At 38.1% G+C, this 24,391-nt stretch overlaps 1 protein-coding gene across 1 annotated transcript in view; it reads right to left on the reverse strand.

Annotated features, from left to right (window-relative positions):
* Nucleotides 1-289: 289 nt before the first annotated feature.
* Nucleotides 290-24,391, reverse strand: part of CNN3 (calponin 3, acidic) — a 24,454-nt gene continuing 352 nt past the window's right edge. The window contains exons 2-7 of the mRNA XM_010582663.1: nt 5,544-5,665; nt 5,026-5,092; nt 3,482-3,619; nt 2,858-2,974; nt 1,966-2,112; nt 290-1,398 (exon numbers count right to left, since the gene is read on the reverse strand). Of these exons, the coding sequence (XP_010580965.1) occupies nt 1,051-1,398; nt 1,966-2,112; nt 2,858-2,974; nt 3,482-3,619; nt 5,026-5,092; nt 5,544-5,665 (939 nt within the window). The 3' untranslated portion in view covers nt 290-1,050. The remainder of the gene's footprint in view (nt 1,399-1,965; nt 2,113-2,857; nt 2,975-3,481; nt 3,620-5,025; nt 5,093-5,543; nt 5,666-24,391) is intronic.

Genomic DNA, 24,391 nt, shown 5'->3' on the forward strand with positions numbered 1-24,391 from the left:
GAACAGCTAAGGATCTCTGGTCATAACCTCACAGTCATGTAGAAGGGAAGCGAACTCTGGTATAAAGGAGCTACATTCCTTTCCTGTTAAGTCACTGTCACTCACTCCCAGGAGATTTTTACAAGGTTGTTAGCTTAAATCCCATAGAAAAGAAAGAACCTGAACTGCAACACATAGCAGTTCTACATTACCCTTAACACAGGCAAAGGTGATGCTGATTTGGGAATAACTTCTGTGGCATCTAATCTTTAAGAATAGTAGCATAACAAATGAGACAGGATCTTCTACATACCTTTAAGAAAAAAATATTTATTTATAAAAATACACTGGGATCAGTTTGAGAAGTGTGGCAATAAATACAGTTCAAGGAAGAAAAAGCATTTCTACATGGATATATTATGGCACAATAAAAGGTAAATGCACCATCAATCATGGGACTTCTGTTGGCTCAAGACTTTATACAAGCTCCCTTTTTAGTAAGACAACTATTTCGAAGTTTGGTCAGTGTTGATAATGGAATGAATACACAATCACAAACGCACACTTATGTCTAATGCAGGACTTACCATTAGCAAACAATACCTTAGAAACATAGTAATGATATTTAAATCACTAACATGATGTCTTAGATTTCGTTGGCAAAGACCACATTTAACTTTAAGTGTGAAATTCTTTCATCTGGAAAACAGAAAAGCTGTAAATATGTAAAATGAAGGCTTAAGGTGGTATGTAAATACCTACTTAGGTAGAAATTGTGAAAATGCATAGCTCCTTATTAGACGACCTGGCTGTACAAGAGCACTCCCCCTTTCACAGTATTCCTTTTACTTCATATGCAGTTATTGTTTATGCTGTAGACTACAACTGTTACAGCACTAAAGGCAACTAGACAGGGAAAGGGCAGAGAAAGGAGAAAGGAATGTATGTAAGGCAATATTTCTTCAGGTACATTAAGCATAGTGTGTAGGAAAGACAGGTAACAATTCCACAAGGCTAGTTTCGTTCTTACTGAATAAAATAATGGCCTAATACTGAACTTCTGATGCAAAGCTAATAATCAATGCCCTGGTCACTGTACTGACCATGGTAATCTCTTTGATAGTCATCTTGGTACTCTCCGTGATAGTCATCTGGATATTCTGCCTGATAATCGCTATCGCTGATTTCTGACCCATTAGTTCCTGTTCCTTGGCTGCCATTATGAATGACAGGTTCTGTTGGTGCAGCACAGTATTTGGGGTCATACACTTGTCGTCCAAGCCCATACACACTCATTCCCTTCTGTGAAGCTACTTTGTTGGTACCCATTTGTAATGAAATAGTTGAGTTATCCACAGGTTGTAATATGTGCTTCTGATCGTAGATGTCTCTCCTGGTACCTGGTGCCAGCATACCAGCCTAATAAAACAGGATTGTAGAGGTTCAGTAAGAAGGTCAAGAGCTGGAATTACTAGGTCTTTGATTACAACTAGTACACCTTACTGGAAGTGCTAGAAAGTAGGATTGAAGTGTAACAAAACATAGCACAGCAGTATGTGTTCACTAATAGGTAAGTCACAGAAGAAAGTCCTTACAGAAAGGTCCAGTTTATTTTCCTCTTTGGAAAGAATATACTAAGTGTTCAGACTGAGGTAGTGCCCAGGAAGCAATTTCTTTTTTGCCTCTGTCTAGTTAGTACTTGAAGTGAAGTTACTGTTTTCTTCTGGTATAACACAGCCAGCCGGAAATTCTAGAAGCACCTGGTCATTTCTATGCCTTAAGATATTCAGCACAGAACACACTGGTTAGTGTTAAGAAATTCAAGTTCTTCAATTACTGCGTAAAAGCACAGCTGAACTGTACCCTCTCACTGCTGCCAGTTAGACGCTGCTACTGCATGCAACTCACAGGTACTCCTATCCCACCAGACTCTCCCAGGTTGAGAGTTGTATCTGCTCTACAAATGTCATGCGCAGTCCTGCTTACCTGACTGGCTCCTTTGTTAGTGCCCATCTGTAGGCTAATTGTTGTCTGGTCAAATGGCTTATCAGTTTGCATTTTTGGATCATAGAGGTGTCTTCTAGTTCCATAAGCAGTCATGCCTGCCTGACTGGCACACTTGTTGGTGCCCATCTTTATTGGAGAAAGGAAGAGGTGGACAGAAAAAGTGGTTTTTATTTGTACAGCAAGCATAGTCTATGGAAACAAATATGGTTTGTAACTGTGATGGCTGACGGAAAAAGTAATTATAGTGCATGCTTTCTGCATGTAGCTTGACCACTACCTGTAATAAATTACCCTTTCTCCATACTGAGCTTCAAAATGAAAAATAAAGGCAACTGTCATCTTAAGGCATTTCACTGACTGGCATTTGCCCAACTGCATTGCAATTAGAATGGATGGAAGCATCAAAATGCAATAATTAAATTTTACCATGGCCAGTAATGATTCGATTACACTTCCACAACTTCTCTACCACAGGCATTTTAAGATTTTATGCCAGTTATTTTGGTTTTTATGACTATTAAGGAAAGCGGAGAGGAAAAAAAAAAGTTTCTACCATATAAGGAGCTTTAGCTGTCCAAAGACTCCTACTTTTAAAACTGCTTTAGAGGACACTCCTAATATTAGCAGTTTCTTTCCTCCTTATCACTCTTACTGCAGATCTAAAACAAACAGAAGAACCTTCTAGGCAGTCACTTGAGCTTATAAAGCCAATCAACTGCTGACAAGAATTAAAACCTCATACCTCTTTCCATGATAAGAATATATTGTAATTCTGCAGCTGTTTTTGCATAAACCATATATCAGTTAATCAAAACAAGAAAGTTATTTTCAAATATAACAGATTAGCTGCAAACTTGAATTTCTTTCTTACCTGCAGGCCAATTACACTTTGACCAGCTTTTAGTTTTCCTGCATCAAAACTTCGTGCTTGTTTCTCTGCATATTTGACACCAATATCAATTGTAGTATGAAAACCTTTAGTTTTTGCCTATTTAGGGAGAGGGAAAATAGAATATTCAGTGTTTAAAGTATATTTTCTGCTACTAGAACACTGGCTTTATGGCCCTGACCCTGAACTCTCAAGGGATGCCACAAGCAGGTTTATCTCTTATGAGACACAATCTGTGTTGGGGTGAGAGAAGGTAACAGTTCTGCATGCCATTTGAAGGCAGCACTCCAAAGCTACGCAAGTATCTTGTCAGAAGGATATTCTGCAGGGATTAGTGTTCTCCTGTGAGCCTCCCCAGTTCCGTGTATGCACACGCAGCACCAGAGCAAGGCTATCTGCAGTCAAGAATCCTAACTCTGAACGCTGGAGGCATGCGGTAGAACACAGCCCTCTGAAGTGCAATCTCTGCTGTATCTCCGACTCACAGCAGTATCTGTCTCCTCTCCTGACAGGCTGTATGCTTTTTTTCTGTATTTACATCAGTGGTAAGGGTTTGTCTGGACTGGCATGTGGATTTGTGCCAATTCCAGGGGTACAAATACTTACCAGACCTGCTAGCGCCACTAGAGTAGTCTGTACTTGAGTCATATTTCCATTTTCAAAAAGATCATTTGCTTCAAAAATATCATGTGGCTTCATGCCGTAGACTTGGATGGCTTTGATAAAATTCCCAATGTTCTCCAGCTAAACAGAAACAAAGAAGTGTTTTCTGCTCAGTGTTTCAATTCAGAAACTAAGTAATTTTAAAGCTTTCTGGTGTTGATGGGTTTGTTTTGCTTGTTTTGCACAAGTTCTGTGCTTTGTGCAAACTGGACAAAACAGTTGGCATGGTTAAGAGTGACTGGTGGGAAGTATGAGATTATTTTTCATTAGTTTTAATACTGACTTCAGAAATCAATCTAAGCGTTTATTTAGCCTGGCATCTCTCCATCAGTGAGTATCACATACTTTGTTAGAGGGGGCTTTGATGACAAAACTGTCTCAACTGTGTCCATTCCAAGAGAAATCCTAATCTAAAACCTGCTTCAAATTGGAAATTTGACATAGTGTCCGTGCTATCTGACTTCAGCAATTGATAATTTTGAGTAAAATAAAGTCATAACTATGTGGATAGTAAGAACATTTAACTTAGGTTGAAGGTATCATCTTGCTCACTTCCTGGAACAAATTCAACTAAGCTTTTCGGGGTTATTAGCACTTTCTTGCACTGTGCACTGTAGAAATTGGAAAGCAATATGGATTATAAGGAGTAAGGACTGAATCTCATCTTTCCTTCTGAAGTCTTAAGAGGTATTAAAACTTTTTAAAAACATAAAAATCCTCCACCATATTTAGAAGTGTTCAATGCCAATAAACCCAAGAGGCTGACATAGCAGTATTAAGGTAGACCCAGCAACAGTAAAGGCAGTCAACTCTGACCAGCAACCCTTCCACGGCTCGTTCTAAATGCATGTTGCCTTTGATAGTCCTTTGGGAGTGGTGGTGGTGGGGAGTGCTAGATAGAGCACTCATAAGAAATCAAATCTGGATATACTGAAATAAAATACATACTGTAGTTTGCACCATATTGTTTTCTGAGTTCTGTTACACAACCATTTCTTCTGAGACTCTTCGGGTCCTTTCCCTCCCCATCCTTTTCAGCTGCTTTCTCAGGAGGACACTTCATACAGTGATGTCCAGGTACATGCAAGCTGTTGACCTAATGCCTTTGCAGCACTGTCTGGATGGTAAACTCCAGTTGTGATTTAATAAAAAAAGTTAGCAGCTTTATTTTAACTTGGAAAAAAGGCCTTGCTATAGGGCTATATGTTGTTCTTCCATCTGAAATTTCACCTAACAGCTAACACACTACTATTAAATATGTATACTCAACTGCCATTTATGAGCCATCTCAGCTATAGTTGCTTTCTGTTAAATGCTGTTCATGTATGCAGTATCCTCAACTGTTGTGTATGTATCATATACAGAACTTGGTGTTACTAAGATTTAAGGTGTACTATATTCACAGCAAATTTGTTAATACAGAACAAAAGAACTGTTTGGGGGTTGGAGGGGTTAGAGGTGTAGTTTTGGGGGTTTTTTTGTTTTACCTGGTGCCAATTTAGTTTTGATTGATTAATTTTCTTCACTGATCCTGGCTGCAGCTTATTTATAAGCCTGGGAAGGTGAAAAAAAGGGAAATGCTTAAACAATAAATCTCATCCTTATACCATCTGTGCAGGCATCATATAATATTTTCACTCATGCTTTATTAGTTGCATTAGTTTCATCAAAATGGTTAATTTTTTTTGTTTATACAGAGTACCTAGCTCAGATCTCAGGTCTAACAAGTCTAACAGACCGTAAGAATTATTGTGTGCCATTTGATTATTACAGAAAAGAGCTTCACCATTAAATTTAGAAATACTTAGAAATCTTTTCTGAAAAATAAAGGAGATTTAAGTTTTCATTCTTTTCCATAGTTTCAAAGAAGCTCTCTCCCACCCTACTGTCAGCTATCATTGACAATTATCGTTGATGTGTTTGAAGGGGAGTCTTCAAAAAGTCCCTCCTTAGTTCCTCAGAAGTGGAAAACTGTTAAAAATAAGGTTACTTAATAAACGCTTACTCGCATAAGATTATGCCATCTTTTAATCCCAGTTGAAAGTTTGTTCCAATGCTCAGCCCTGTAACCTCTTCTATCCAGTTACGCAGATCTTCTTCTATCTGGGGGTCATATTTCAGGGCAATCTGTAACACAAGCAGTTATAAAGTTACTTTATGAGAGAAAACTGCAACTCTTCCCCCCCACCCCTCCAAACCATTTCAAAGAGTATGCTATAGCATTTATCCAGTAATTTTATTGCTGGATTTTAAACTGAATTTTAAATATCAGAGTACAGATGTAAGTCTCTTATCTCTTTTACTATAATGTTTATGGCTTTACTAAATGTTTATCTGCAAATAGTGCTTTGAAGCACTTAACAGTTCTTCCTACTGTAAGAATTGCTGGAGCTTGTGAATAGTCTTGCGACAGCTGCAGAGGAATGATGACCTTTTTGAAAAAATATTCTACCCAAGTTGTACTTCAGCAGGAAGTAAAAAAGTGAAATAGTGTGTTATAAACACAAGAAGTCTCAATTGCCATGCTATCAGTACTGCTGCTCAAATGTAGATTTTTACACAGGAACTTTATTATATAATAGATTTTAAGTTATTCAGCCAAAGAGTATGGTGGGTTTGCTTTTTTAGCTAGGTTATGATTAATGGAGATGACCTACTAAGTTTTCCTCTTGTTGCTACATTTAGTTATCTTGCTGGGGATTCTGAGGGTTGTGTGTGTGGCTTTTTTAAGTTTTAGTATGCCTGCTACTTCTCTTTTCTTTGGCCTTGCTGGAAGACTCTGATGGAAGAAACTGTGATCTCATGTCTTAATTGCAAAGAGAGAAAACCTGCAATGGTCTTTGAAGTTAAAGGCATCAGAGGCCCAGAGTTGTTAGCAAGGTGACTTAAAAACTCCTTTTCCAGATGTTCAGACTTCACTACTCAGTGCGTCAGTTTATACTTTAGTCACTGGAAATCAATCCATGTGAATGGAATGCTTAAAACTGGTAAACTTCAAAAATGCTAGCAGCTAACAGGGTCCTTGCTCCACTCTCTGTCCTTTGTTCCCTTCCCCTCCCCTGAAGACACTGAGAAGCAGCTCAAGCTTCCTTCAGCCTAAACCTGTTACTTTTGCAATACTTTTCAATATTGGCGAGTGAGAGAAAAGGGATTATATCATTGAAAGCATTGCTACTTTTTCTGCAAACAAAACAAGTTACCCGAGTACAAGATTTTTATGGCATAAATAACCTCTGCTAGTGCAGAGGTTGGCAACACTTTTCCACCTTCATTAGAAGTTGTCCCACATGGATCAGTGAGTGAGATGGGGAATGAGGGAGCTACCATGAGAAATCTGACAGGCAAGCACAGAATATACTTGCAGTGTTTCTAACTAATGGAAAATCAGCTCAGCTACCAACAGTTGCTTACAAATTCCTGACAAGAAACTCATGTAAAGCCATTTACATTCAGATGAAAATGTAAATTTCAGACTTTTTACATATAGTCTTTGACTTCAGCACAGAAAGGTCAGATATTAGTACTTATTTATACTGCAGGACATTATAATTCCAACCTATCCAAATTACTTGGATAGAGGCAATTGCTACATTTTAGCTAGCGTTAGTAATCCCCAACTCCAAACTGACCAAACTAAAAATTACACTATTCTGTTCTCTATTTTTCTTCTAAAGGGAATGGAAAATTCCTGTATCTCTGGCTTTACTTCAAAAACTTGTCTGAGTAATACTTATTTTCTTTAGACTATCTGTAACAGTGGTGCTGTGGTGCCTTGGTTACAGATCAGGATAACGGACTAAGCCATTCCCTTATTCAGATCTTGAGTAGTGTAAAATTCTGTGCAATATTCTGCACAAGATGACAAGTACCTCAGTGCTTAGACCAAAGCTGGTCTAAAATAATCAAGGTACCCCTTTTCTCATTGAAGGAAAAAGGAAGAAAGCTCAGGTAATACTGCCAGCGTGAGGAAAATCTCATGACTACTTTTTTTTGTTTGTTTTAATCACACCTTTTGGATATTAGATAGCTAAGATGAGCAGCAGACCAGAAAAGCTAGTTGAAGTTCACAGCTTCATAGAGGAAGCTGCTGCATTTTTGTCTCTTGGGTAACAGATAGTCCTCTTGTACCTTCCTTAAGTTTAGCACCAGAAGCGGTACAACTACATTCTTCATTTATAGTGATGGTAATAATAGTAAAGGGTGGGTAGCCCCTTTTCTGAGGGGCTACCAGAAAGGTTAATGTCTTGAAAATGGTGTATGAGGAAGTTGGTTGTCATCTTTCTCCTTCCTAACCTGGTGATTATCTTACAAACTACTTTTCATGGCTGTTTTTATTTCCTATGGAAACAAGCCTTATGTGATCACAGCCTTAATTTGTGTCCCCAGTAGCATTTGGCAGAACTCAACTAGCTTGTTCAAACTTACAGAGGAGCAGCAGTCTTGGACATAACTAAGTTGTTATTTTGTGTGAAAATAAGTATCTGTGCAATGGAGAAAGATCCCAAAACATCCCCAAAAGACTGAAACATAGCATCATACTCTTCTTGCACATTAGAGAATCTACAGAGATCTTACAAAAGTGATCTTGCCCACACAATCTTAAATTACATGTACAGACAAGACATACAGCAGATAATATGTTTCTGTACACCCGTTTAAAAGAAGAAACAGGATTTGTAGAAAGGCCAGAACTTGGTATGTTCTGATACTCCAGTTAGAAGACAGCAGACAATTTGGGCTGGTCATTTTTGTGTTGACAGTTCATACTACATTAAAATCACCATTCTAACGTGCATGTGGGTACAGAGAGGGGTTTAAGCTAATCTCTTCCACGAGTTTTTAGTTAGTTAGAAATGTAACGAACACTATGCTTTCTGAAAATTCAGGCTGTTTTGTTTTCAGTGTAGCTTAAAGACAATGCTAAGTCATATTTTAGCCATCCTGCAGTTGGTTTTGTGTGGAATACAACTGGAATTGTCTTTCTACAACTTAATTTATTTTTAAGTGCTGGTAATACCTTTTTTTTTTTAAAAAAAAAAGAGGAAATTAAGTCCATGATTATGCCACCAAGAGACAGATTTTAAAGATCACTCTATCTCCTCCCTCCCAATATTTTAAAATAAATAAATAAATAGGTAAGCCAGTAAGAGTGAGAACCCTAAAGTATTCTGTAAGCATGGCTATTTTAATCTTTCTTGGCAAGTATATAAAGGAAAAAAATGGCAAAAAAATTCCTCATTTAATACTATGTGCATTCCATATGTGAGATTACAACTGAGTTGAATATTAAATTGCTGCCCCCGTTGCTTGGGGAACTTAGAGGTAATCAGATGGAATTTTATGACTTCTGAAAAATATTTACTTTGTGTTGAAGTACTTTACCATGTGTTCAAATCTCAAGTTTTTCAAGGGGTTTTAAATTGTCTTGGGGTATCACTACACTGCTTATCTAGAGATACGATATAAAAAAATGCTTATACATGTGAGGAAACTTGTCTTATTGCCACTAAAAACATTAGTATTAAATCTGCTAGGTTTTGGAATTGCCTTCACTACTGTACAGTTTGACTTAAATATGGTAAAGTTTTTGTTCTGATTTTTTTGAACTAGTGGCAAACTAGGTTACAAAAAGTGAAAAGTGGTGATAGTTTCTTTGAAAATTATACTCAATCTACCTGGAAAGCTAGAGACATGGAAACTTTAGAATCTGGTTTTAAACATGTGACAAGAAGGGGTTACACAAGGAGAGTGACAGGCACTACCAGAAGCGAGTCATTATGCTTACTCTGAATTCTTAGGTCTTTTACTCCTGATGGCACAACCAGAAGTTATGTAACACTAAGTTCGTGAAAAATTCATATTTTCCACACATCTATCAGAGTTGTTCCAGTTTTTCTTTGATTGCTATCTATGAGGGGAAGCTGGAAGCTTTGATATAAATGAAAACAATTTTATGGCTTTTTCCATTACTACTAATCAACATGCCAATATTTGATCCTTTTTAAGTACTGAACTTTCATGTTTAAATCTTACAAGTCTACAGCAAAAGAAAATACTGGCTACTGAAGATGAAAGGAGTAGCTAAGCAGCCTCATTCAAAGTATACATCATCAGTGCCATGGAAAAAAAGCTACAGTTTCAGAGCACTGTAGAAAAGATTCATTGTAGCAATGGATATAAAGATTTTATAATGGTTTAAAACCAGATAGCAGGAAGCCAACTGTTTCTTTCTTTACTTTGTTCTGACAAATCTTGAAAGATGTATAAAGTTGTAAATGCTACTATTTTTGTTGACGTACAAGAGGTACAGGTTTAATAGAAGTATCTTTGAAAGGAAACTAAAGTTTATACAAGTGGTCAAAATTATAGGTGATCTAAGGTTGTGGGAGGAAAAGAGGAGGTGTTACTTGCCTATTACAAGCTGATATACATACATGTATGCCAATGTATGCCTCAGGCTAGAATCCTTGGGTTAAACTTGATTCCTCTGGTAACTTCACACCCGATTCTTGCATCTTGTTCTGTTCAGGTAGGACTTTCCTGTTTGGGACCTCTTACAGTGTAAAAACCCTCCCTCCATCTGTAGTACAAGAACAGCAATCATCACTCTTTTTATCAAGTGTATGGATTCCTGGAAACAAATGAAGTTATGCTGGCCAACTTTAATGATCTGTCTGTGTCCCTTGAAGTTACTCAATGTGCCTGTAGCATGTTAAGCTTGAGTGATGAAGTTAACCAGTATTTCACACCATAAATGATATCATATGTCCTTTTATACTAATCTTTTCCAAATTACACAGTACACACTGTACACCAAGGGCTACATATATGCCAAATCTCTAGTTTAAGAGTTCAGCTGTCTATATTGCTGCTACTCTGGAAAAATACAGTAACAGTATCTCCAGAAGAGTTTAAGCACACTGCATGTCTTTTTACAAGTCACTGGGACTAACAAACAGAAAACTTAGTAAGTTAAAAAGCAGGTATAAAAGATAAAACTTTCAAAGTTACCCATCATGTCATAACAGCTCACACCTTAGTTCTGATGAAACTTTTGACTAAAGCATCAGGCTTTATGCCCCCACAGAAGGGGTCAAATGTTTAACATGCAGCCCACTAAATTTAAAGTACTAGTAAGCATTTGAAGAAACTGCTCTCTGGTCAAAAGTTTTAACAATAAAAGCATGTGCTTGTCAAAATGAGTGAACAACTCTGTCATAGGAACTATGTTCATCAACAAAACCTAAGATTTATACACATATAAAAGTGCAACATAGGTGGTATGTCAGTGTTTTCCAAGGTAAATGAAGTACAGGGCCATGTACTGCAAGAGAAATAGCTGGGAATTTGCTTCAAGATAGTATATGAAGAGGTTACACACATACTTTTTCACCATGGTGAACAGAAAAATAAATAAAGCCCTAAGTTTTAGATGTCTGTTAATATTCTTCATGGGGGGAAATTTGGTGTGGCCCATATCCTTGCTTAAAGTGACACAGAATTACTGATTTTCGAGTAAAAAAAAGATTGAGTAGAGAAAGCTTGCTGCATACTCTAATGAGTATGGCAGCATATTTATCTCATACTGAATTTAATCCACATCTAGCCAGGGGTTTTAATGTTAATTTTATTTTTACACATTTAGGTCATAAACTACTGAAAGCAAATAAAGATAACTAAGGGAAAAGTCCAGCTTTTAAGACCTAAAGTTGTACAGTTTAAATTTTAAGCAGCAATTTGTTCCTATATCAACTTTTCAATTTTTATTAATTTGGAACTATCTGAGTGAAACCGAATTTTTATGGTTTCAGTGGTGCCTACAAACATCCTTTGCACTGAAATAAGTACCACCCTCAGGAGCAATTTGTCTTGCAGAGGCCAAAGATACCAATGCTGATACTTCTTTATCGTTTGCTTGGCACTATTTTGCAATGAGATCTTTCTCCTCCCCTTTTTAAGGCTTTATGATAGTATGGGGAAAGACAAAAGCATAATTATCTCCTGGTATCAAGGCAGAAGCTCTCAGAAGCCCTTACTCCTCAGAAGTGAGAATGAGGCAGACTACATGGCCAGTCCCAAGTTATTCTGCAGAATTCCAGCTACTGGCACCTGAGCTGCCCCGTTCTGTTCAACGCCTGCTGTTCCAGAACACAGTTCTGAATCTCACATCTAAAATTTTCACAGCAAAATGTCTGGGACAAAAAAGTGTTAAGAGCTTACTGGTTATGTGAATAACCAAGAGAAAGGCACAGAACAGTAAGCGTTCTTCTCATAAGCAGAAAGAAAGGTTTTATAGATTTTTTTTTTTTTAATTATATAGCTGAGTTAAAACTTTCTCATTAAAATTCTATGGTCTAAATAGATTAGTGTACATATCTAATCTTCAGCTTCAGAGATGAGGGAGAGTGACAAGGACATAATCAGTATTTTTCTGCAGAACAGTTCTAGCTGTCTGCCAACAGAGTTGTTATTTAGTCATAGAATAAATAAATAGTGTACCTTTTGAAGTTGAGAGAGAGAACCTAAGACAATGGGAAAATACAAGGTTTTGATTTTTACTGAAGGTGGGTGAGAAGAGGGAGTGACAGGATACCAAGGTTATTGTTAAGTGAAGCTTCTTGCCATTTGAGCTACCAACCCAATGACCTCTCATCATAACAACAAATTGAAATTCCCTGTTAATTTCCTGTATGTTGACCAGGACTACATGTAAAAGGAAATGTCAGAAGAGACATATTTGTGCACAAGAAACCTGAACGTAAAGGGAATGTAAAAATCCAGATGAAAACCAAAGGCAGAAGTACTTAAAAAACTGAAAGCCATGATTAAGTATGCCCTGGTATTTGAACATGTATTTTTTTTCCTGTCATCATGGACTGTTGTACAGAAAATCAGAGAACACACTGTGTTAACACTAATATTGAAAGATCTCACTATATCCCACTATGCTACTTAGCACAAAAATTTTACAGCTGTATCCATTTTGCTTAATATTCAACAGTATTTTTTTGTTATGTGTAGCATAATTGATAACTTGCCAACATTTCACTGTTTTCTCTGTAAATCAAAATTTAGGCTACAATCTTTAAAGGAGGAATGGATGAGCATTAATCCAAAATTCCTGGCACTCTTCCCATAGGCACCAGTTTAAACTCTGTGAAGCAAGAGCAAGCCATTCCTCAAAGTTTCCAAGTCATCTTACAAGTAAGATGCCTGTAGTCATGCATGGTGTTTGTTGCCAGATCAGCAGGCTGGAAGAACTAAGTGTTCTACTCCCTGGCTGTCCAGTATGATTTTGTGACAGCTTGCAAACTATTCAAGAAGCAAACACTACCACCTCTTCCCTCAGAGCGCACTAACAACTCGGATGTGCGCCTGCCCTTGGACTGAATACTGGTTCCCTCTCATTCCCTGCAGCTGCACTACTGCAACGCTCTCACCCATTCAGATCTGTTCTCGCAGTTCTTCTCACATTTCTTATTCTTATAATTTCTTGTCATAGTCACAATTTTCTGGCTTGTAACTCCAATTCTCCTTAGTCATCAGCTTCCACTTTCAACTGTAGCACTTTCTGGTCCTGCCACCACACATTATACTTCTTGATGTCGAGTCCCTTTGCACTGTATCTTTAGTCTCTACATTGCTGAATAGTTTAAATTTCTTCACAGTACATGGTTTCAGTAATATTCACTACCTATTATTTGAACTCATTGCTGCTTTCATCTGAAAAAGCACTAGGACATGAAGTTTCTTCTCAGCTAAGACAGTGCTGATCCAACCCCACGCAAAAAAGCCTGTTATTCCCTGAGGATAACAGATTCTCCTTGCTTTGAAACCTGTGCCCAGTATGACTGGCTGGAGCTCTGATATGGCACAGCAAACCTGGGCAGGTTCCGACATCACTAGCAGTAATGTCTTCTGAAACAACGTGCAGAGTGCTGCACTGAAAATATTGGTAACCTGCTGTACTGACAGACTTCAGTGATACCTAGCTGCTCTTGTTTTTTTGGGTTTTTTGGGGTGGGGGAATTTAACAGAACAATCTGGCCCATAAACAGCAAAACCCCCCAAAATCAATCTAGTTTTTCTAGTAGTAACCCAAGAAGTGTCTCCCGAGACAACTTCTACTGTAACTCTGGTGGAACGGTAGGTCTCAAAGGCTAGATGGAGCCTGCAAACAGAAACAGTAACATCAATTATCATTGTATCTTTCTGAGGGTAGTTTTCTAATCTATTGCTAAGCAATCCAAGAAATTCTTTCAAGTTTACTTACTTTTCTCCCCAATAGAATAGCTTTTAAAATATATCACATTACAAGCGAACTGTATTGGGTTGATATTCCCCAAGGCCCAACTGTGTTGACGAGTCTTCCAACCTCACCTTCCAAATAAAACAGGACCACAAAATCCAATTATTTAAGTCTGAGTCTCTCTCCATGCCTTTTTTCTTCTCTTCAAACCCTATTCACTTATCAAAACCCAGAGGAATTATGTTTTACAGCAGCAACCAGCTAATTAGTAACTCGTACCTCTCAAAAAAGTTAGCTAAAGAAAACTGAAGTCTGTCCATGCAAGCTTTGCATTTGTTACTCAAAATGCACATTGCCTCTGCCTCTCCAGCACAGACCATGCTGCATTTTCTCAGCACATTTTTTAAAGGTAAACCTCAAGACGCTGCTGCTTTCATGCATCTTTTGCCCCCACCCAATAAGTTCAGACACTTGACTGCTCACTGCCACTTGCGATCCCAGGCACAGGCTTGACTGAAAAATGAACCAGATGACATGGCAGGTCCCAAGGTAATGGGCATTTCCCAATTAATAGTGCTCATTGTTTCCCACCGACTGCTCTGATCCTATTTGGTCGCCTGTCAGCCTGCTCCGACTTAATTCCGTGAACTCACATTAGCTGAACAGGCTAACTGAGGTGCCTGTGATAAGTATTCATATGGAAAATACAGATTTCTCTCATTCTTACCACCACTTTGTCCTTGCACAAAATGATTCATTCTGTGGGGTTTTGTAATTTAGGTGAAAGATGTGATTTCTTGAAGTTCCTTAGCTTCTACTAGATAGCAAAGTCTGCCTAGATTTATCTTTCATACAGGTAGTGGATCAAAATCTCTGAATTCACACATAGCATGTTTTTCTGGTTGAGGTAATTTTCCCCATATCCAGTTTTCTTACCAGAAGCACAAGACATGCAGATTTCACACCCTAGGCTTTAGAAAATCTTGCCTATCAGCTGCTTCATATTATTGTTTTGCTTTACCACCACCAAAAAAATTGGAAGAATTAATTCAGCACAAAGAATGAAAATAATCTGCTTCTGCTGCTCCCTGCCCTCCATTTCAGCCCCTCCCCTCCCAGGTATATCTCTGACCGGTTAAAGTTCAGTAGCTGATGCACAATGTTGATTATATTCCAGGAAACATCCAAAACTATTTCTGATATGGCAACCCAGGCAAGTTGTGCTTTAAGAGCATAAAAGGAGTTATAAGAAGAATATGATCTACAATTAATGTGATTTTTTTTTTTAAAAAGTGATGACCACAAACACATTACAAAACATCTACTTAATTTTGTAATAATATCCATCTTTAAAGGCCTAGCATTGAAATTTAGGTTACTGAAGAAAGTCTAAGAAAAGGAAGACAGAGTATTTGAAATTTACATAGCTCCTATAGGCAGTTCTATATAAATCATAAAATCTGTATAGCAGATAGCTGGACAGATATTGAAAAAAAAATTATGATTAGATGAACTTTTAGCTCAACTTTTTGTTTAATGAAAATGTAGTTTAAGTTATATAAAAATCAAGCCATAAGCCTGCTATATTGAAGTTTATAATAAGTACAAAACAAAGTGTTACCGTTAAAGTAGGAAAGACAGTCAAACTCCTAAGTAAGAGGTTCTGATTAAACACCCTGCAATAACTTCTAAACCAACATTTTTCAGCAATTAAGCACAAGCAGAAAGAACAGTTAGCACTGCTAGGGGTGGGTAGGGGATGTACATATGCACTCCATCCAAAACTTAGGATACTGCAAGGCAAGTTGTAGTCTCATTAAGCTGCACACCTGAATTCACTGTAGGTTTGAAATGCACAAGCAGCAGTATGTGTGGGCAATGCTGTATTGCAAATGACATGTGAGAGAGGTCCCAATCTTCGATTATTTAAGGTTCCATTATTCTTATGTAGAACAAAATGCTCAGGTGCCCTGACTGAACTCTAACTTTGTTAATGTTTTGTTCCAATTCTTTTTCATCCATTCAAAGACCAGTTCTTTATCTCTGATGTTTAACCTCACAGCTTTTTTGTTAATTTTTGTATTAAAACCTGCTAGATTCAAATAGAAGTACCTTTCCATATCACAAACATTTTCATACCATCATTTATTAATGATAAAGGATGCTATCAAGACAGACCATAGTAAAAGGCAATAGTCTTTATTTTCTTAGAAAGTTACTTGTACTTTTTACTTTTATTGGGGCATGGTTAATACAATGATGTCAGCAAGGTAAGGGGACAGCTTCTTGCAAAAATAAGCAAAGAACATTTACCCTTAAAACGCTAGATATGTATCTGAACTACATATGCTTCATTGACTTAACACTGTATTGACTTTCATATACAATATATAATGTAACTTCAAATTGATCCCACGTAGTGTTACAAAGTTAACCAAAGCAGTGGCAGCTCAAGCTAGTCAGGTGGTGGGAATCTCAACAGGAGCTGCAGTACAGGTCCTGTTCCAGTGCATCCTTCCATTTGGTGCGTACTGGCCTGAGCTCTACTGAGTTGTGCTCTCTCCATGCTCAGCACAGAAGGGAAATGTGTTCTGGTGGGGCCCATGTTAGCAGCGAGGTAAGAACTGGCTTTCACCACAAATATTTGAATAGAACCAAATCCCTTCCCAAATGCACAAGTCTGTTATGCCTTATCTTTTGCTGGGAAGGATTCTAGCATTTAGTCAATTGATTAAGGACAACAGAAAAATACTTTTCAATTAAATTACTCTTATTCAAGCAAAACCAGGAATACTAAGATAATGGTCTCTGCCAAGAGGCTGTAGCAGTGGAAATATCAACAGGAAAGCAATATAACAGGAGAGCTTTCTTAGCAGGAAAGCAAAATAAAGTTTTTATAGTAGTAACATCCGGTTTTACTCTGGGAAGAGCCATGGTCCAAACATGCAAAGCAGAGTAGGAAGATTTGTTTAGAATCCATCTATAATTCAGCCAGCTAGGACTTGCAGTAGATCAGATCCCACCTTCATGAAAGCATTTTAGAATAGCAAGGAAGTGCAGAAATATTTAGGTTTTGCCCAAATTTAGGAAAAGACTTGGTGTTCAAGTCCTGCAGGGTATATGCACAAGCCATGTACAGTTTCACTTTGCTATACCACTTAAGGATTACTCTGTAACCAAAAGGATGTCTGCATAAATAAAGTCCTCAAGAAAAATCCTGTTTAGACCCCACAAGACCAGGTCAAGACTTGGAAGAGAAGCAGCAAAGGCACTGAATGGTTAAAGTCCAACTTTGAGGAGCGAGTGAGGATCAGTAGCCAGAGCAAGTTCAGACTCCCAAGGCTTAAAGCACACTTGGCCCAGCTGCTGGGACTGGGTAAGGCAGTTTGGTGAGAGTCCAAACAGGGCACTAGACTGTAGCTGTGACAGCAACACTTCATGCCTTGCTGTAATGGTCTTCTCTTACTGCCAGCTCCTCCAGTGTGACTAACACCTTCAAGTCTTTGTAAATAATACATCTAGAATCATATCTGCTTCAGGTAAAAGATAGGTCTATATAAGCAACAAGAGGTTTAATTATGTCTCCCCTCCTAATATCAACTAAACTCTGCACTGTTTCAAGGAGGGGGGAAAAAAAAAAAAAGGGGGGGGGGGGGAAGGTTTTGTTGAGGGTTTTGTGATTTTTTTTTTTTTCAAGAAAAAAACCCCAAACATAGAACCACCCACCTGAAGAAAGTCAAAACTGTCTTTGAGAAGGACGCTGTAATTCAATCCCACTAAATAGAAACAACATAAGTTACTCTGAGGCATTACTGCAAAACCAAAAATATTTACCCAAAAGAGAGCATTTGCTGCTGAATATAGCTATACAAGTTAACAGTTTTTTAGAATCAGATAGTTACAAAAAGCATTTTTAAGCAAAAGAGTCCCTCTTAAAGAAAAAAAAAAAGGAAGTATTTTCACATGATCTCACTTAGAAAAAATCTGTTTCAAATTGCCCTACGTGTCCTGGCCTTAAGCCTGTTTTTACTAAAGGCCTTTCCTGTACAGTTCCATAGGGGATGGGAATCTCTACAAAGTTTGCCTTAAAAGGATGCGTCAGATGCACAGTGTATATACGGTGTTACATAGCTACAGAAGCTAACAATTCTGAGTCCAAAGAAGTTTCTATCTTTTATTCTCCAAGACAAACTATAAATTATTCAGGGACAAGAAAAAGCCTCCAAATTAATGTTCTTGCAAAAAAGCCGAGGTGAGAAAAAATCAGAGACATGCCATTATCTCAAAACAATGCATGCATGCATCCATCCATCTTTTAAGGGTATTGACTCAGCAACAGAAATAATAGATATTTTTCTGTAAATTTTAAACTAAGTCTAACTCCAAAACCACACAAAAAGCACATTCATTTGTACATTTTAAACAAGCAAACATTACTGTTTGCAAACTAACTTTTTATTTTCCGAGACTACTAATCCCATTTAATCATCATGACTCTGTCAAACTTTGCTTTCTTCAGAGGTGTTCTGGCCATAGGAGGTATACCGTGAGCTTGCACATAAAGGATGCAAGACTTGATCCTTGTCCTGCACCCTTAAACGTTAACCTCGGCAAGTTTTATGTTTTTCTATCCCAGTAAAATTTTATTAATCTACCAGAAAAAAAGTCACTATAATACATTTTATAAATTCACAGAAAGTGCTCTAAGTTTTAAAGTACAAACACAGTGTGCTTCCTAAGGTTAAATATAACAACAGTTTACAGCAAACATCCTCACTCTTTAATTTACTTGGGCACCATGCTTTGCTGGCAGCAGCACTGGTAGTTTCCATCTGTGCTGACCTCATGCACACACACAGGAGCAGACTGGTCTAGCGCTCCACCTCTGCTTTGATGTTCATAAGGCAGCAGTAGCTAATCCCAGCTATGTCATGCCATTCGTCACCTTCCTCCTAGAAAAACTAGTGTAAGCCAAGAGACAGAACTGGAAATTACATCCCTCACACAGGACTTAACACGGGGCAGTGATACATGTCTCACAGTTCAAGAATGGCTGTGCACTGTTCCAAGTGACAGTTTGGAGACACATAAGGACTCCAAAAGACAACTGTCAACTTGGCAATGACATGTCAAGGTTTACTGGGGATTTAAACTATTGAGAAAAAGAAATTAACTCCTGTGTAGTGGTTTACAGCAATAACTACCAGATGTTACTAGGGTGGCCACTTTCACAGGTTTGTTTCATCTCATCTACTCAGGGGCTACTGACCAGTGAAACTGCATATAGGGTACGTCTACCTAACAGGGTTGTGCAAGGGCTCCCAAAGCCAAGTGTCCTTGTTTGTGGGCTTGGGCAAGTAAGTGTGCAGAATGGGCAACGCTTGGCTGAAAAACACAGGAGGCTTTAAGCAGATGGCAGGGTTTCCAACGTCCAAGTTGCTGGCAAGGGAAGTGTTTCTGTGGCAAATTACTTGCTTCTGCTTATCACAAAAAGATACGTATCATAGGTATGATAGTTTCATCGCCATCAGTTTGTACTTGTTAGTAGGTCTACTTATTACTGCTGTAGTATTAATACTTCTATTGAAGTAGCCACAGAACTGGAAACCTATACCTGATACACGCTCAAGGGAGCAGACCTGTCCTGAGACAGTAACAGTGAAAGAGGAAAATGGATTAGACACATCAAGGTAGACAGAGCAGGCACACCGCTGGAAGATTCTCCACTGCTGGAATACCTTCCTCCTTCAAAAAAAATCTAACCAAAACATGTAGCTATTGATTAGGGCTACTGCATTAATACCACTTCTCAATCAATATGAGAACTCTTTGCACATGGGATCTTACACTAGGAGAATACAAATTAATAGATTACTGCAGCTTAATAAAGCTTGTGTTTCACTGGGTTTCTTTAAAAAAAAAATCCTCTGCAGAATTTCCAGCAAAAGGCTAAACTCACGTTTCAGCAATTGAGGTAGCAAACACGTTCTCAGAAGCTGAAGAGCCTTCTGCCCAGAAAAGGAATACTGGATGATTTGGAAGTCGGGGGAAGCATGCAGGACCATTTTCTAAGAAGTGTTGTTGAACCCAAGTTACTGAAATCACAAGCCTGACAAAATACAAGTCTTCATTGTTTATATCGCTAATGTGTTTTAAGTGATACATGTAGTTATTATGCCAAACCTTGACTGACTGTAAGTTTAGCTATGGAATTATTCCACTGTCGTATTTATGTTTTGTGGACAGTTTTACTATTGACTCAGCTATCAAAACTGTACCGTTAAGTACTATCCTCTTATGTTGAATGCATTCTATGCATCTAGTTGATAGATTTCTTGACTAAACCTATAGCAGAAGTTTTCACTCAGCATTTCATTCATCTCTGTGTATTACAGTTATAAAAGAGGTTTGGGAACAGCTCCTAAAAAAATAGGATGCTTGAAGATTAACACAGTGAGAGATTTCTGGAAGACAATAAATATAAAAGACAAAGTTGTTCATTTGAACTGCAGATCTGTTACTAAAGCCTGGATCCAGCTAGAAAAAAATTCACAATTGTTTGAAAAAAATACAGAAATTGGACACAAAGAGAAAAGTTTCAGTGCTATGCACATTGAAACTAATATTTAGCTAATAAATGTTGACTTCAAGAGCTATGATCAACTATCAGCAACCATGACTTAATTGGAGCAAACTGAAATTCAATGCTTGATCTTGCAAAATCCTTCTGCGACCTCCCCTGAAATTCCTTTTGTAAAATCTCAGTGTATACATTTCTATTATAATATTTCTGACAGCACCAAAATATTGGATTTTTAATTTATTCTCCATGCGACAAACTGAAGATTTGTATCATAGACAAGGTCACAGAGGCTGATTTTATTTTAAACTAAACACCTGGATTTAATTCAAAACTTGTAAATTAAAGATATTGCTTCTTTAAAAGCTATATAGACATCTACGTACAAGAGAATGGGAATGCAGAGATCCTATACTGTCAGTTATTATCACTGGAGATATCCACCTGTGCTCTCAAAGTGTAAGTTTTCATTGCCTTTATCCAATAATCCCCATTTTTATTACATCGTTTCAGACTACATTAATAGAAATACACTATCAGCAGCAAACATTCTTACCTAAGGCTCAAAATTCAGTGAGCGAACCTAAAAGTTTGCTAAAAGAAAATAGTCTACAGGAAGTATGGAAAGGGTAAAACAAGTATATAGTAGGAACAGTTACATTTTAAGAAGGAAAAGGGTATTGTTACCGTTTTGAAAGGAGGAGAGAGAAACAGGAAGGAGAGGGCCTAACAGTCCAACTATAGGCAGCCAAAATATCATCTAGGTATTAAATCACTAATTAAAAAATCTGAACATTAATGATTTGAATGTGGTTCCCAGTTTAAAATATTCACAAAAAAAGTAATTTCTGGACAAGCAGTTAAATCTGTTTATTTGGCCTGTAGCAAGTAAAATACAGTACAAGAATTTTTTCCTCGGCAGTTTCAGGAGGATCACAATAATCATACCTAGGACTGGTTAGCATTATTCACCACAGACTTCAATTCTTTTTCATTAATCTGTATTTGCTCTTGAGAAGGAAAGCAGGAAGTACTGCTGCCCTCCTGCACACTTGCAAAATAGGAGATATTTTGTTTACAGGCTTCATTCGTCTAACAGCCTCCAGTGTAAAAAGTTTGTTTCCCTTCTTTTTCCATGTTGCTAGCACTTGACCCTTCAGGGTGGCAGCTTCAGGGACAGACTAACTCACCTCAGTTACTCTGCTGTCTTTAAAAAGTTTGGAAAATGGTACTGACCAGCGCCAGCTTCCTGACAGAGGGATGGCTTGGAAGGGAAGTCAGAGACTAGAGTCAAGACACGGAATAGCCAAATGCTATGCAACGTTTAACTCCCCATACAGATCATATTTCTGCCCATCCCTCCTTTCACATGGAGATGAAACTGGCAGTGTATCAAACATAAGAAGAGGGAGAAGATAAATGCCTGCCTGATACAAATACCATTTCCATGGGAAGGGTGGAGTCACTAGGAAGCAGCTGAATGAACTGGAATGAACCTCTCCTTCCCCTGCCCAGCATTCCTGTTTGCTCCACACCTTATGCAGTGGAGCAAAAGCTTCTGCTAATTTCTTACTTACCTCAGTTGTAAATCAGAGACAAACATAACATTAGTTTGTAGCTTTATCTAATTGCATCACCATCTCAAGCTATGCTAACTCAGGTACTGCAGAAACTCTCCCATTGCTTAAGAAAATTTATTGCCTGCAGAAGAAACTATCCATTTCAATTAGCTTAAAGGGCTCCTCACTGAATATTTGTTTTAGATCAAATATCTTCTGTGATCTCAAGTAAACAGGGAATCAGCTTCAAAGGGATTACACTAGTTTGACTACCATTTATCATGCAGACAAGTTTCCTTACAGCTGGGAACCAGTACACAAATTCCATCCTTTCTTTGTAGGAACAAGGAAAAGAGATCCATAACAGAGACCAGACACCTTATTGGTGTGAACTAAGGTAAGGAGCAAAACGAGAGGGGTGGAGCCTCAAAGGACAACAACAACAACAACAAATAATAATAATAATAAAAAAAGCCCTAAACACCAAACTAAACAAAGATTTTAAGCTGGGAGACAGAATCTTGAACATCAATTAAACAAAATTCTTATAAAGCATCAGGACATGTTATATTCATCTATTCAAATACCATAGCAAACAAAAGGTCTCTCTGAAAGCTAATACAATGCCTAAATGAGAAAATAAAGAATAAAAACCAAAACCAAGAGACTTTTCTATCCAGCACAGCTGGGCCCTCAGGCAGCATAGCTATCAACATGTCTGTTTTCTGCAGAAAAACACTACTTGGGGATTAGCACTGAAAATTTCAAATAAGGGTATCTAAACATTCACATCGTTCAAGCAGGAAGGTACCACAGATACTTACAAACATTACACCAACACCACATTAAAAAAACCCAAAAACATAACACAGTGGTTTGCACAGAGGCTGTTTTAGAAAGCGTGATTGATTAAGATCAGTACCAAAAAATGACCCACGAAGAGTTGGAAACTAGATGTTGTTCTTCAAATCTTTATGAGACAGAAGGGTCTGGAAAAAAGAATTTCTGATCTCTACAGAGACATTATTCTCTGATCCTCTAGAATTATACAGAGAAGCAGAAACATATATACTGCACAGACCTATGGAAGATACTAGATAGGAGGTATGCAATATATCTGTCTATAACAGAATTGCTTTGAAATTTGATCTCTTACAGTAAGAGCAACATTCTCAAAGTTCAAAGCTATATCTTTTGCTGGGGTTTTGTTGGGTTTGTTTTTTTGTTTGGTTTTTTTTTAAATGAAGATGAGTTCATTTGTCTTTGGCACATCTGAATAATTTTTTTATGGCACTGCTGCATTGACTTTTCCAGGGACTGCAGCAGAAGCCTGCATACAAGTAAACTGAAGCTGCCACAGAACATCCATCCCTCTGTAATATTTGCATTAAAGAAAGCAGAGAGAGTGAGTGAAATAACAGACACTCAGCAAGATAAAGTAGAAAGCCCTTTGCATAAAGGTGTGAAATACGCCAGTTTCAAACCCTCTGTTAATGCACAGGCTTGGAACAGTTCCTCTCAGGAGGCCCTAAGCAAGTGGATGACAATAAGAAACTGAAAGAAAGAACAAAGAATTTCTTCCCATCTTGTCCTCATAAAGGGATCACTGTTAAGCCTACATGATTCTGTCAATATTTTTGAAGTAGAAGAGCATTTACTTCCTTCCTAATTGACACGCAACAATATACAACATATGTTTTATTGTCTGTTTTTTTTAGATTGTAACGGTGTAGATAAATCACTAAGTTTAGACGTTGGGAGCAATGGCTCTGGAAGACATTTGGCTACATGATGTCATCAAACTTTGCAGCAGAACCCCACAACCATCCTGAGAAAGCCCATAAAGGAAAAAAAAAAAAAAAGTATATTTTGTAAAGCTTCCAACACTTTAACTTAGACTTTCTGCATAAATTACAATGCTTAAAGTGAACTACTTTTTTCCCTCCTCCCCCTTCTACTCAGCCAGAAGTAAAACAGGATTTGGGGATGCGCTGAGGCCTGAAACCAGACATGTGTGTGAAATAACCAGTTATTAAAAACCACGTTTAGAATTTGAGCCTGTGAATAAAGACACGGTACACCACCTCATCCCTAGTTGTTTACCGGGGTCATTTTTATTGCAAAGGTTTTTCCTCTCACCAGGTAATTGTTCGCTGCAAGGTAACAGCCTGCGTAACAGGACACTAACCAACCTAAGCACCTTTTGCTCCACAGAACACGAGAAAAAAAATCAACGACGAGTCAGAGCAACTCAGTAAAACAGGGCACGGAGGGCCCACGCCTCTCCGGCAGCAAAGGCTCGGCTGCTGCCAGCGGAGGCTTTTTTTTGCTGCTCTAAACCGAAGCGCCGGGTGCTGCGACAAGCCCCTGTCACAGCAGCGACCGCGCGGTGCTGTCCCTGCCGGAGGCGCTCTCGGCAGGGAGGATCGCTCCGGGAAGGCCCCGCCAGCGCCGGGCCGGGGACC

The sequence above is a fragment of the Haliaeetus leucocephalus genome, unplaced genomic scaffold (genome assembly GCF_000737465.1).
Source record: "Haliaeetus leucocephalus isolate CR32 unplaced genomic scaffold, Haliaeetus_leucocephalus-4.0 Scaffold848, whole genome shotgun sequence".
Lineage (NCBI taxonomy): Eukaryota > Metazoa > Chordata > Aves > Accipitriformes > Accipitridae > Haliaeetus > Haliaeetus leucocephalus.